Genomic DNA, 13,506 nt, shown 5'->3' with positions numbered 1-13,506 from the left:
TTTTAATTTCCCTGAAATGTGCCTTGTACTTTGAATAGGCAGTCAATCAACTTTGAATTGAGTTGAATTGAATTGAGTTGAATGATAATGGCAACTAGTGTGGGATGGAGGACGGGATTCCATTTACCGAGGTTAATTTGACATTCTCTTTTTTCAGGAATATCTATTTCATACTTGTAGATGGGTAATGGGGACGGTGGAAAATGAGAAGAGAGCTTAGAAAAATGATGAAGGTAAATTGTCCCAGCTGCAAGGCAAAAGGAGAAGGGAGACAAGCATAAATATTGACACAAGGTTCATGAAATTTAAGATCCACTGAGCTAAATTGCATTCCTGGATAACGTTGCCAGTACTTCCGGTCTTGCTGAGATGCCAGGAGAGACTGCCTAGCCCCCATAGTTAGCCACCAAAGTTGGGGTAACAAAGGTGATTTGACAAGAGCCCTTTTTGACTTCTTTGAACGAGGGTGAGTGGAGTGGAGTGCCTTGTCCAAATGGGGTTTGGTTCTGCCTGTCAGCCCTAGTGTCACTGGGAGACTGTTTGTGAAGCTCACATTGGATCCTGTCTGGGAGGGAGCTGAAAGGCACAGTTCATTGCTCCTGCCATCATTCCGTGCCAGGGTTTGGCCCAAATCAGTTGCTAGAGCCACTTTTCCAAGACAGTGCCCCTCTCCACCACGAATCCTCTTGGGCTCCCTGCCGCCCACCACTGCCTTCTGCATCCTCCTCCCTGTTTTCCTGCCCCCCAAAGTCGACGTTCTGGGCCCTGGCCCTGCAGGGCAGTTCACGTGACCCACAGAGGACAAGGCACTTTGTCTGTCTCCGTCTTTCCTTCTTGCTTCCCTCCTTCTGGACTTTGGGGATTTTCCATGAGGCCAAAGTAAAGATGTAAGTGGCAGCATCCTTCCTGTCTATAGTCTCCCACACTGGAGAGGAACCGAGGGAAAGAGAGAAGAGTGAAGCCAGCACAAATTAAATGATGGCATTTCAGCCTCCTTATTCCCCCAGCCTCTTCAGAAAAAGGGACAAGTAAGTAATTAGAAGTAGACAGAGCTTCAGGCAGAAGGGGGCCGCCGTGGAGGGGTAGATGGGGAGGGTTGTTTTGCAGCCGCCTTGTCAACTGTGCTAACACTCCGGTGCTCAGTAGCCTTTTTGATTTCCTTGTCCAGCTCCTAACGCGGCGTTTGCTTGGTGGCTTGTCCCGCACCTCTCGTATCGTGTCTTTTCCCGCTTCTCCTGCCACAAGGCCCTGTGTTTCGCCGGCAACATTGCCGAGCCTTGGGGGTGGAACATTCCCTGTAGAAAATAAGGAAGACTTGCCTATAAAGAGTTTCCTTTGGGCTGCGTGGTACACAATGCTTCGAGTGTGACAAAAAGGGAAGTGAGATGTTCCCCCTCCTCGCCGCCCCCTACCTACCGCACCCACCCTGAGTCTGCCTCCCACCCCTCGGCAGCGTGCTGAGATCCTGCCCACAGGTTCTGAGGCCCAGACTGCCCAGTCTCCGCCTTCCTGCGCCGTGGGAACCCGAAATAGGAAGGGCTCTTGTCCTAGAGAGTCTGGCTTTTGAAGTGGAACAGAACGGTGACGATGTTGAGACACTTCTTCCACTTCAAAGGGAACAAGTTGGCTTCCAGGGCCACCTGAAACGGCGGGAGCTGACCCCATCCTCCTTATGCCACCCTCCACCTAGAAGGTCACCCTGAGAGAGGGAGGGTCAGCTGTGTCTGTTTAACCACAGAATCCCATAGCTGTAGGCCTAGAACCGAGAGCCGGCAAAGGACCTGGCTCATCAGCTGGGCGCTGTGACCGCGGTGGCTCTGGGTCCAGCCTACCACGTAACTCACAGGATGGAAGAAAGGAAATTTGGAAACACACATGTTGGAGTTGCTATGCTGTTGAATCCTTAGGCCACTGATTCCTGCCTGGGGCCCACCTCCAGAGACACAGGACGCTGAGAGCCTCATGGATCAGCACTTTACTCAGAAAAGTTAGATCAGATCACAGATACCCTATACAGCACAAGCTTCCACTCACTGCAACACTTGGCTCAGCTATTCTGGGCAGAGGAATTTTCCGGTGTGCCGAGGGTTACACAGAAAGCCTTTTGGGTTCCTCCAACTTCTCCCTCTCCCCCTCCTATCTGCCCCTGTCTCCCCTACCCCTGCTGTTTGAAAATCTTTCTACAGGGACGTTTAGGTTGGTGGTCTTCCTTTAGCAAAGCCTGCGATCCAGGGATCCAGCCATTATTTGCGAATTGAGAATCATAAGGCCTCAGGGTGAGCTCTTCTCACTATTGGTTGGTGAACTAGAGGTGCAGAGGGGACGAGAGATTGGCTGAGTGTGGGCTGAACCTGGGACATTCTTTCAAAGTTGTTTTTCTGAAAGGAAATCCCTGATATGAGCTTGTTTTCTTGTTGGTTTCATTCTCCTAAAAGCTGAGCACAGCAGGAATATGGGGGAGAAAGAGTTAATTAAGGGTGCCAGTTATGAACTGGAGATTGACTGGGCTGTGATTATTATTACGAGACTCCATACCTAATTTGGGGCGCTGTGTAGTCCATTCTGGGAGCCACCTGGTTGGATTAATAGTTCCTATTTCCTAGGCAGAGAGGGCTTTCTTTGAGGACTGCGTGGCTGCCTTTTGAAATAATGCAGGTGAGCAAAGCCGTGTTATAAAGCTCATTTGGACACTTTGGATATTCTTCCGGTCCCCCATGCTGCTGGAGTCCTAGGAGTACTTCCCCTGCCCCTCACCTTTTCTTCCTCTGCACCACTTTCCTGGCACCTCCAACCCATCCCCCAACTGCCTTGACTCACTCATTCAACAAACCTACTCCCTGCCCCCACTAGTAAGTGTAGTAAGAACAAACTTGATCTCTACGTCAGGAAGACCTGAGCTGGAGTCCCAGCTCTATGATTTATTAGCTGTGCCACCACCTTGGGCAAGGTAGCCTCTCAGACCCTCGGTTTCTTCATCTGTTAAATGATGGTGACAGCGCCTACACCACAGGGTTTGTGACTCAGCCAACACAGCGTCTGGCCCATAGCCGTTGCTCAGTTAATGGTAGCTGTTATTGTCGGCGGGTCTCAAAGCTTATTTCTAAATTTATTTATTTATTTATTTTTGGCTGTGTTGGGTCTTCGTTTCTGTGCGAGGGCTTTCTCTAGTTGCGGCAAGCGGGGGCCACTCTTCATCGCGGTGCGCGGGCCTCTCACTATCGCGGCCTCTCTTGTTGCGGAGCACAGGCTTTAGACGCGCAGGCTCAGTAGTTGTGGCTCATGGGCCTCGTTGCTCCGCGGCATGTGGGATCTTCCCAGACCAGAGCTCGAACCCGTGTCCCCTGCATTGGCAGGCAGATTCTCAACCACTGCGCCACCAGGGAAGCCCCGAGCTTATTTCTAATTGAAGTGTAATTAATGTACAATTCAAACACAGCCTTGCTAGAAAACTTCACCTGTTTTTTTTTTTTCCCCTCCCCAAACTACCTGGATTTCTATGCCTCTGTCTCCATATAAGGGAGTCCCTATTGAAGGAGCTGGTTTTTCTTCTGTCCTATGCCCTGTTTTCCTGGTAGTGTTTTTTCCCTGCCGACCCGGCTTATTTATCTCTTTTTTTCTTTTCATCATCTCCCTTGGAATCTTGGGGTAGGTAGCAATAGTGAGTTGAGGAAAGATTTACAAGCCAATGAAAGGTCAACTCAGACTCTTCCTGGACCAAGAAAGCTCTATGTGACACAGAGGGCAGATTAATATATCGGGAATTCCAGTATCAGTTAAGCTCCAGATTTAAGAAGGTTTGTTTTTTATTTTTGCTCAGATAATGTTCTTGATGACCTATAAATGTGATCTGCACTTTGTTCTGTCTACTACACGCAGCTTAGCGTGAACACCTTGTTCAGGGAGTTTGTGACCTGAAGGTAACATGATATCCTGAGATTGGGATTGTCTCCCAGCTAAACCGGGGTGAAGGAAATCACCATCCTGGGCTAGTACAGTAGGTTTGCTTGGGTAGATCTCTTTGTCGGTCCTTTGCAAATAGAATGGCCCTTGTGCACGTATTACCACTGGTGGGATCCAATGGGAGCTCCACATCATAGTGAAAAATGTTGGCTGTTCAGTGGCATGACTGCACGGGCAGCCTGAAGAAAATTAAGGCCTTCAGACTGGGCTTAACCGGGGCCTTGGCCAGGGCGTCTGTGCCAGGTACCTGGTTAGGTGAAATATCCTGAAGCAAATAATAATTACCTTCTTTGCTGATAAGAGGCCGCAGTACTTTTCCAATAGTTTGATTGCACTAGGGTATTTCTTTGGACCATAGCCTGAATCACAGACTGATTCATGGGTACTGGCCCTAACTCCATCCAAACTATTGTATGTGTGGTGAAACTCAATGTTCTCCTTATGGCCCTGAGTTGGTGTAAATAATACCCCCAGTTGCATCACCTGTCCCTTGTTTGGTCTAGGTTGCTCCATCTGGCTGCAATTCTGCTTCTGACCACCAGGTGGCCTCACTTAGGAAAGAGCATGATAAAAGGACCTCAAGCCTCTGATGGCTTTTTTTTTTGTTTTAAGCTTGACGTTTAAAAGAATGAAAATATATTTTGATGGAAACATGTGTAACTCTTAGTAGGCAACAATCACCTCATTTTCCCTGTGACTTGGAATCTGTTTGTTTGTGAAGTACCCTGTAACCCCGTGTGTTGCTGGATCCATCACAGGGTGGGTGTTCTCCTGGGATGGTTTGTATTTAGCCTTGGTTTGTAGTTTTGCTGTCATTTGCTGTTCATAGGAAAGTAACAAAATCTTGTTTTTAAAAATAGGAAGATGAGATCCTGGATGATGTTGAATAGGGTGTTGAGACCAAAGAGAAAAGGGCTGGCATCTTGTGGTCACTGCAGTGCCCACTCCCCTACCATCTCCTCCCCACCTCCTCTGTCACCCATCTGGCCCCCAGCTGACCCCTTGTACATGTTCCCCCACTCATCTGAGTTCCTGGACACTTACGCTCTCCTCCATACATGCACACTGGCATGTACAGATTAGCTAGTCCGTGCATGCCACAGATCTGTGCATGTGTCAGTACATGGACAGGTACATCCGTAGAAGGAGGTGAGTGGATAGATGCTGGGGATGGGGGCAAGCCAGTGGGCAAGCTGGCTGGGTGAGGGGACATGCAACTGACAAAGTCTGTGTGCAGGAGAGAAGCTGAGAAGGCAGGCGCCAGGAAGGAGTGAGGGTCCTGATGGTGAGGGCGGGTGTCCAGGGAGGGCGGCCTGTGATGGTGCTGCAAAGACACGGGAGGTATGCTGGCTGACATCCGAAGAAGAGCTTTTAAAACCAGCGCCGCCCTCTACTGAACGCTTTCTACCTCCTGTAATGGCATTTGTACTTCTCATTTCTCTAAGAAATCAGCTCCATTTGGTTTTTACCAATCTCCAGAGCCCTCTTTGGAGATGCCAGTTGGCACAGGAAAGTGCTGAACTGTTTACAGTCCCAGACTAAGGTTCAGGGAGGGGATGTGGTTTAACTGAGCCACAAAGCCTGGTACAGGACTCATTTGCATGCCGCTGACGCCATGTGACGCAGCCGGCTCCTCCTATATAAAGAAGAAGGAGCCGAAATATCTCCGAGTCTGGGTTGGACTGGCGGCCGTGGAGTTTGTGACACACCAGGTGACACCCCTCGAGTCACTTCCCTTCAACTCTGGAACGCCCGCCCGGCTTTGGGTTCGCTCGGCAGCCTTCGCTCCCCTCCTAGCCCCAGGGCCCGACGCGCAGAGCCCAGCCCCGTCCAGCGCGCCAGCAGCCGGCGGCCGCCCAGCCCGCCCAGCCCAGCCCGCAGCCCGGCCAGAGCTCCCCGGCAGCCCGAGCCATGAATACCGAAATGTATCAGACCCCCATGGAGGTGGCGGTCTACCAGCTGCACAATTTCAACATCTCCTTCTTCTCTTCCCTGCTTGGAGGGGATGTGGTTTCCGTTAAGCTGGATAACAGGTAACCCCTGGCCACAGCTCCTGAGCCCGGGCGCCGGCGGGGGCTGGGCTGAGAGCGGGATCTCCGAGCGAGCCGTGCGCCGCCGGTCCCCGTTCCCCGCGGTGCAGCATCCTGGGAAGGGGCGGGGGTAGGGGACGCAGGGAAGTAGGGGGGGTCACCTCCGCGCTGGGATCCGCCGTCGGAGCGTCCCTGCGGCCGCTGCGCCGTAAGAACGAGCTGCTGCAGCCGGGGGCGGAGGCAGAGGGGCAGTGGGCCTGGGCTGGGCTGGGCTGGGCAGGGGGTCTGGCCGCGCGCCGTGCGCCGCTGGGGAGCAGGCCGGAAGCTGCCGAGCCAAGGAGGAATTCCTAGCTAGCTTCGGAGCTCGGTAGGTTTGCCCGGGACCTTCTGGGCCGGCGCCGGAATGGGCTGGCGGCCGGGGACTCCCTGGGCCACGCGCCCCCATTGTTTGCATGTCGCCGAGCAGGCCTCGCTGGCCCGTGCGCCCCCGGACCCGCGCGCTGCTCCACGCGGAGCTCTGGGCGGCGGCGGCGCGGAGCCGGTCTGGGTGGGGAGGTGCAGCTTCGTGCAGGGGCCAGAGACGGACCTAGGGACAAAGTGCCCGGAACTTCGGGCCAGCGAGGCGATAGAGGAAGAGCTGGGGCAGATGGAGGGCTCTGTGGCCACTGCTGCCAGGTACTCAGACTGGAACCAAGTGGGTAACGCGGTCGCTTTCCTTTTTGTCTTGGCAGTGCCTCCGGAGCCAGCGTGGTGGCCATAGACAACAAGATCGAGCAGGCCATGGTGAGTGGCATCACTGCGTCATTCCCATCCCCAGACCTGGCTACTGCTTATGTAACTCAGGGTGGCAGTGAGCGGGTGGGTGCAAAAGCCAAGAGCCTGAGGAAGCTGACAGCCTGCCTCCTATCCCCTTGGAGGCCTTAAGTAGAGTCCCATCAGAGTGGCACCTTTTAGGGCATTTCCAGTCCACCCTTGCTGGACCCTCTCCTTTCCTCCTCCTCCTCCCATCCCAGGGCTTTGCAGCAGCCTCTGGCTCCCTCCTGGGCCCGTGGCAGGGCAGGGAGCTCAGACCCTTGGATTTGTCTGCATCCCACAGTTGGCAGGGGCCAGAGCTCATTGGATGCCACCGCACTGCAGTGCCTCTGCAGAGCCTGGGCTGGGGTCAGGAGTTGGGAGGAAACAGGAAGCAAAGCACCCCACCCCTTCTCCCTCCTTCACCAGGTAGAGGTCGTACTCCACCAAGCAGCCAAAATGGCTGCAGGAGATTGGGGCCTCCAGCAGTTTTAGCAGACACTTTATTGTGCCCCGGAGCCTAATGACACAGCTCCCCGCCCCCAGTGCAGTCATCTGAATTCAGAGAGGATGAAGCCATCCGGGTACCTTCCCCCAGGGCCAGTGTCCTTTCGGGCCAGGCTGCAGGACAGCTGCAGCTCAGTATGCTGGGTCCTGTGGAGAGGAGGAGACTCCAAAAGAGCCCATTATATTCTCCTGGTGGAGATGGGTAAAGGAGACCAACAGTACGGGGTGCATTGCAGGTGTTCCTTGGGATCTGGGCCAGCCGCGGGACCTTATGTGGAAATGGGGATATAGCATACCACCGCCAACCAGCAGAAGTCTCACCCAAAAGTCTCGCAGGAGGCCAGCTTTGAAAGTCATCAGAAACTTACAGGGGGGAATTCCTATGTAGTTCAAAGCTGGGCTCCCAACTCAGGCGTGGCCCCGATCACGCAGCTCTCCTGAGCGAGGGTTTAGGTGCTTCGGAGAAAGGGGCAGGAGGACCAGGGCTGCGGGGCCAGCATGCTGAGGGGCTGCTGAGGGAAGGCTGGAGGTTGGCAGCATGAGGGACAGCACAGGCGCCCCAACGGCCAGGAGAAGGTGCCGCAGAGGGGCTGCCGCGGCTAAGGATAGCTTTGTCGCGATCTCCTCCGGGACAGGATCTGGTGAAGAATCATCTGATGTATGCTGTGAGAGAGGAGGTGGAGATCCTGAAGGAGCAGATCCGGGAGCTGGTGGAGAAGAACTCCCAGCTGGAGCGTGAGAACACTCTCTTGAAGACCTTGGCGAGCCCAGAGCAGCTGGAGAAGTTCCAGTCCCGTCTGAGCCCCGAGGAGCCAGCTCCCGAAACCCCAGAAGCACCTGAGGCCCCCGGTGGTTCTGCGGTGTAAGTGGCTCTGTCCTCAGGGTGGGCAGAGCCACTAAACTTGTTCTACCTAGTTCTTTCCAGTTTGTTTTTGGCTCCCCAAGCGTCATCTCACGTGGAGAACTTTACACCTAGCATAGCTGGTGCCAAGAGATGTCCCAAGGACATGGCCACCTGGGTCCACTCCAGTGACAGACCCCTGACAAAGAGCAGGTCTCTGGAGGCTGAGTTGCATGGGGCCTCGTCACCCCAAGCCAGCGAGCCTCTGATGCCACCGCGCCCTGGGGGCTCCCAGGGCCTGGGCAACTTAGCTGCAACTGGCAGAGGAGAAAGGTAGTTTGAGACAGGCCGCCAGTTTGCTCCAGAAAGTCTTAGGGGTCTGTTTTTTCATTTCCATGGACATCTTCAACAGCTTCACCTGACAACGACTGTCCTGTGCAGAAGCCACTTGTGGTTTAAGCAGAGGCAGCCTCTCTCTCCTCCCCTGCCTCGCCAAGGCAGGGCCACAGTTGGGAGAGATTGAGCCAAGTCAGCCTTCTGTTGGTTAATATGGTGTAATGCATGGCTTTGTGCACAGCCCAGTGTGGGATTACGGCTTTGGGATGACCGCTTACAAAGTTCTGTTTGGTTAGTGTTGGCATAGTTTTTCTATATAGCCATACATGCGTATATATACCCGTAGGGCTAGATCTGTATCTTAGTGTAGCGATGTATACATATACACATACACCTACGTGTTGAAGGGCCTAACCAGCTTTGGGAGTACTGACTGGTCCCTTATCTCTTAAGGCTAATTCTTTGACTGTGTTCATTTACCAGGTTGATCCAGTTTGTCCTTTAGGTTAAGTAAAACTAAAGAGTAAAGGCAGGGAGGGGAGGCCACCCTCTGAATGCCTTGCTGCTGCAACCTTTGCCCCATCTGTCCCCTGAAGACGTGTGAGGTCCTCTTTTGAATGCCAAACCCACCATTCACTGGTGCTGACTACATAGAATGGGGTTGAGAGAAGATCAGCTGGAACTTCACATTGTCATTCAAAAACATGTTTGTGTTTTTTTTGTTTTTTTTTTTTTTTGTGGAAAACTTGCAAGTGAACAGAATGGTTAGCTTGCCGGTGTCCTCTTGTGGACAAGGGATAGACAAGGGAATGGCTTTGACCCGACGGTGCCTGGGTGATGTGCTCAGGGAGCTTGTCTCTAGAGAGTTCTGTGGCAGTGAACACTTTCCACTTTCTGACACCTTATCCTGATGTTATGTCTCCAGGATTTGGACTTTGATTTTTCAAATGTAGCTTGAAATTTCAATAAACATTGCTCTTTTTTTTTTCTAAAAATAAACCTGGTGTCTTACTGAGTTTAAAATGGAGTGGGCGGTAGGGGCCCCACAGGTGGTCAGGGGCACTGGTTTTCTGACTCGCTGTCCTTTCTCGGGCACCCCCTGAGTGGCAGGCCTGTGCTACAGCCATGATCTTGTGTAACTGTCACAACACCCCCATTGTACGGGTCAGGAGGCTGAGGCTCAGCCCGTTTAAGTGACTTGCACAAAGTCACACAGCTATTATGGCGAGTTGGGACCCAATCTTCCATCCATCCCTCTCTCCTGCTCCTGCTTTCATGTAACAGCTTCGGAGTGAGTGGCGAGGTGACTACTAACACACAACTTCAGCTCGAGGGGGTGATTCGGGAGGAAGGGTACCCCAAGAAGGTCCAAAAGAAAAGGACAGGGGGTCCATGTGAGGGAGCAAGAAGAGAGGAACTGAATAAACATGAGTGGGCCCCTTCCCTCTTTTGAAACATCATCCGGATTACTTGGTGCGTTCCCTTTGATACCAATCCACAGGAGACCCCTGACATGGGCAAAGGAGCTAAGAGGGCCTTAGTGAGAAAAGGACACAATGTACGCGGTGGCCCAAACCCCATCCCTCTCCCCCAAGGAAAGATGCTCTCAAGCCCTGCTGCCCCACTTGTCACTGCTGAAAGTTCACTTACAAAACCCCCAGCCTCGTGGGCACGGCCAAGTCCAAGGATCCCGACTCCACTTCCCTCCTCTGCCTCTCTTTGAAGGTCATCCTCACCCATCACCCTTTCCCCGGCCCCGTGTCTCTGGCATCTGGAGTCCTGCCATTTCTGATTCTGGGCATTCATTGTCTCCTCCACCACGCCCTAACCTGGAGCCACTATGGGCCCTGAGCTGTGTTCTAAGCCCCCTGGCTTCCCAAGGGAGGCTATCACCCCAAATGTGAGCGACTCCGTTCAATCTCAGCTTCCTATAACATATGCACCTCCCCCTTTGTCACTTGAAATTTAAAAGAACTCCTTGATTTTCCTGAGCCATAAACCTCAAGGACCAAGAGGTCTTGGCTCCCTTTCTTGCACCCGTCGCTGCCTAAATACTTTCCAAACGTCAGGCTTCCTTCACCGTAGAGGTCATACGTGTTGGCCTGTTCATTCCAAATCACTAAACCTCTTCTTAGAACGTTACAAACCCCTGCTTGCTGGCCTCTCAAATCCCGACTTCCCTCCCTGCTCCTCACCTCTCTATTCATGATGCCAAGTTCATTGTCTGCACCTGCCCATTTGATTGATTTTGGGGCTGTGCAGGTTTTGCAGTTGCTGGAATGGACACAGACTGAATCAGGCAGCTACTCCCCTAGCTTTCCCCACCCCTTGCCCCAACCGGGCCCTCCCCAGTTCCCACTTACTCCCATCCCCTCCCCCTCTCAAGAAGAACTGAGAGACTTCTCGACTCTTGGGCTCATCTGCAGACTTCCCACGCCCTGATTTCCAGCCAAACAAGAACCAACAGATGAAAAAAGGAATCTCAGAAGATGCCCCAGCAAGCATACAGCCCTCTCTGGTCATCTAGCCCTTCCCTACGAGAAAGGGGAAAAAAACATACCCACAGTCACACAGTGGGAAAGAGAGAACAACTTTGCTTCCTAGGCAACCGTGACTAAACAGAGACAAACACTGCAACTTCTAAGGCCACAGCGGTTGCTAGAGTAGATAAGAGGAACTTTGTGGCTGTTTGTCAGTCACATAGAGGAGCAAGAAAACCAAGCAGGGGTGAGGAAAGGCAAAAGAACACTGCTCCTGGAAAGACCTTCACAGGCTTTGGGGTTCTGGGCTCAGCCGGTCCAGCTGGACCCAGAACAAGGAAAAGAACCAGAAGAGCAGCAGCCGTAATGGTCCCCTGCCTGGACATGCCCCCTCTCCCAGGACTCTCCTATCTATCATCTCATCTAATCCTCACGCAGCCGGCCCTTAGAAAAAGAGGCACTTAAGATTCACCTCCATTTCACAGATAAGAAAACTGAGAGCCAGAGAGCTCCGTGCTACTCCCACGGCTCCCACTGATCGCGTGGGGCAGTGGTTCCCACAGCCTTGTCAACAAGGGCGCCTTTTAAATGACAAAACTCTTCTCAGATCTCCCCCAACCTGAGAGTGGTTGAACTCTTAGTATAGTCATACCTCACTTTATTGTGCTTCGCGGCTACTGCATTTTGTTTTTTTCTTTCTTACGAATTAAAGGTTTCTGGCCACTGTGCGTCAAACAAATCTATCAGTGCCATTTTTCGAACAGCATTTGCTTACTTTCTGTCCCCGTGTCACATTTTGGTAATTCTCGCCATATTTTAAACTTTTTCACTATTGTTATATTTGTTATGGTGATCTGTGATCGGTGATCTTTTTGATGTTACTATGACTCACTGAAGGCTCAGTTGATGGTTAGCATTTTTCAGCAATAAAGTATTTTTTAATTAAGGTATGCACATTGTTTTTTAAGCCATAATGCTATCGCACACTTAATAGACTACAGTATAGTGTAAACATAACTTTGATATGCACTGGGAAACTAAAAACTTCATGTGACTCGCTTAATTACGATATTTGCTTTATGGCCATGGTCTGGAACTGAACCCGCAGTATCTCCAAGGTATGCCTGTATTCTCTGAGAAAGAGAGAGAACACGTAATGGCAAGCAGTGACTGTGAATTCAGTGGGGCTTTTAAAGGAACTTAACTGTATTCGCCACAAAAGCATAGAGGTGGATTTGAAAAGTAGAACAGAAATGTGGGTGGTAGATTATTTACAGACAAAGACCTCAGGGGTGCAAGGTGCAGGGCTCCCAGGCTGGAAACCACCACAGAAGAGGGTGTTTCTGGTTGGGCTCCAAGAAGGAACCCAGGGAGTGAGCAGATGAGGAATCGGGGCCACTGGGACATGGCGTGTAGGGAGAAGGATTCTAGAAAGACCATAGGAAATAACGTGCACAACCCAATGTCTCTTAGGGTATTTTGAAGTGTCCTAACATAATCCTACTTATCCTGGAAAAATCTTGACGTCAAATCTCACCTCCTCTCCTCCTAGTTGGTTAGAAATTAATGGACAAAATTATTGCTTTGTAGACAGCCTAGTTCCTCAGGTTGTCTCATGCAGAGCTGCTCACTGGAACCCAAATACTTAACAATTAACCACCTCTACTAGATCAGGCAAAGTTTGACAGAGAACTCCACCAGTTAGCTATTCCAAGCAGAAGTGGTTTCCAGGGAAGAGCTCGCTGGAAGGGGCCATCATAACAATGATTAAGTAATAATAGCTGACACTTACATGGCACTTACTTTGTGTCAGACAATGTTCTAGGCCCTTTTACTCCTATTGCCTATTTTAATCTTCTCCGCAAACCTATGAGGATGTACCATGAAGATCTCCATTTTACAGATGAGAGAACGAGAAGACGAAGGCACAGAGAGGTGAAGCAACTTGCCCGAAGTCCTATAGCAAGTGAATGGCCAGGCCATGATGGAGGGGAGGGGAGATGGATACATTGAGAAACAGGCTGGAAAATCTCAACAGTTTTCATAATTCCCCCTAAGTCACCAGAGGTGTTCTGGGGGTGGGGCGGGGGGAAGTAGAAAGGAGACCACCCCCAACTAGCAGAGGGACTAACATAAGATTAAAAATGACCAATGAAGCTGGCTGGATGGAGTGAATAGGAAAGGAGGAAAGAGGAAGAATGGGAGGCCAACTTGGCTGGCTCCCAGCCAGTTGAATCGAGCTGGGACCTAACGGGTCTGAGGGAGCCATGGTAAGCTTCTGAGCAGGGAAGTGATGTGATGCCAAAGATATTTGCAGAAGATGGGTTCTGGCAGCTGGGGAGGCTGGAGCAGAGAAAGGCTAGCCGAAGGCAAGCCAGCTGTTGCGGTAATCCAGGTGTGAGGTGATGAAGGCCAGCCTGGGGCAGGGAGGGGGTCATGGAAAGGAGACAAAGGGACAAAGCCAAAAGGCACTGAAGGGCAGTGTTTCTCCAAGTGTGGTCTGCAGTCCACTCACCTCAGGTTTGTTGGGAAGTTGGTTTAAAATGCAGATTCCAGGCCC

The 13,506-nt window shown here is 51.8% G+C and overlaps 1 protein-coding gene across 6 annotated transcripts in view; it reads left to right on the top strand.

Annotated features, from left to right (window-relative positions):
• Positions 1-9,461, top strand: part of TSC22D3 (TSC22 domain family member 3) — a 58,726-nt gene extending 49,265 nt beyond the window's left edge. For 3 of the 6 annotated variants that reach the window (XM_082377505.1, XM_082377507.1, XM_082377506.1), the window contains exons 3-4: positions 6,722-6,773; positions 7,925-9,461. In XM_082377505.1, the coding sequence (XP_082233631.1) occupies positions 6,722-6,773; positions 7,925-8,155 (283 nt within the window). In that variant the 3' untranslated portion in view covers positions 8,156-9,461. Of the gene's footprint in view, positions 1-931; positions 1,029-5,612; positions 5,994-6,204; positions 6,358-6,721; positions 6,774-7,924 lie in introns of those variants that run through there. The other 3 variants (XM_082377509.1, XM_082377508.1, XM_082377510.1) reach the window with 3 other exon arrangements.
• Positions 9,462-13,506: the final 4,045 nt, after the last annotated feature.

This window comes from Balaenoptera borealis (assembly GCF_965194805.1).
Source record: "Balaenoptera borealis genome assembly, chromosome: X".
Taxonomy (NCBI): domain Eukaryota; kingdom Metazoa; phylum Chordata; class Mammalia; order Artiodactyla; family Balaenopteridae; genus Balaenoptera; species Balaenoptera borealis.
The sequence above is the reverse complement of the archived record's forward strand: the minus strand, read 5'-3'. Positions and strand labels throughout refer to the sequence as shown.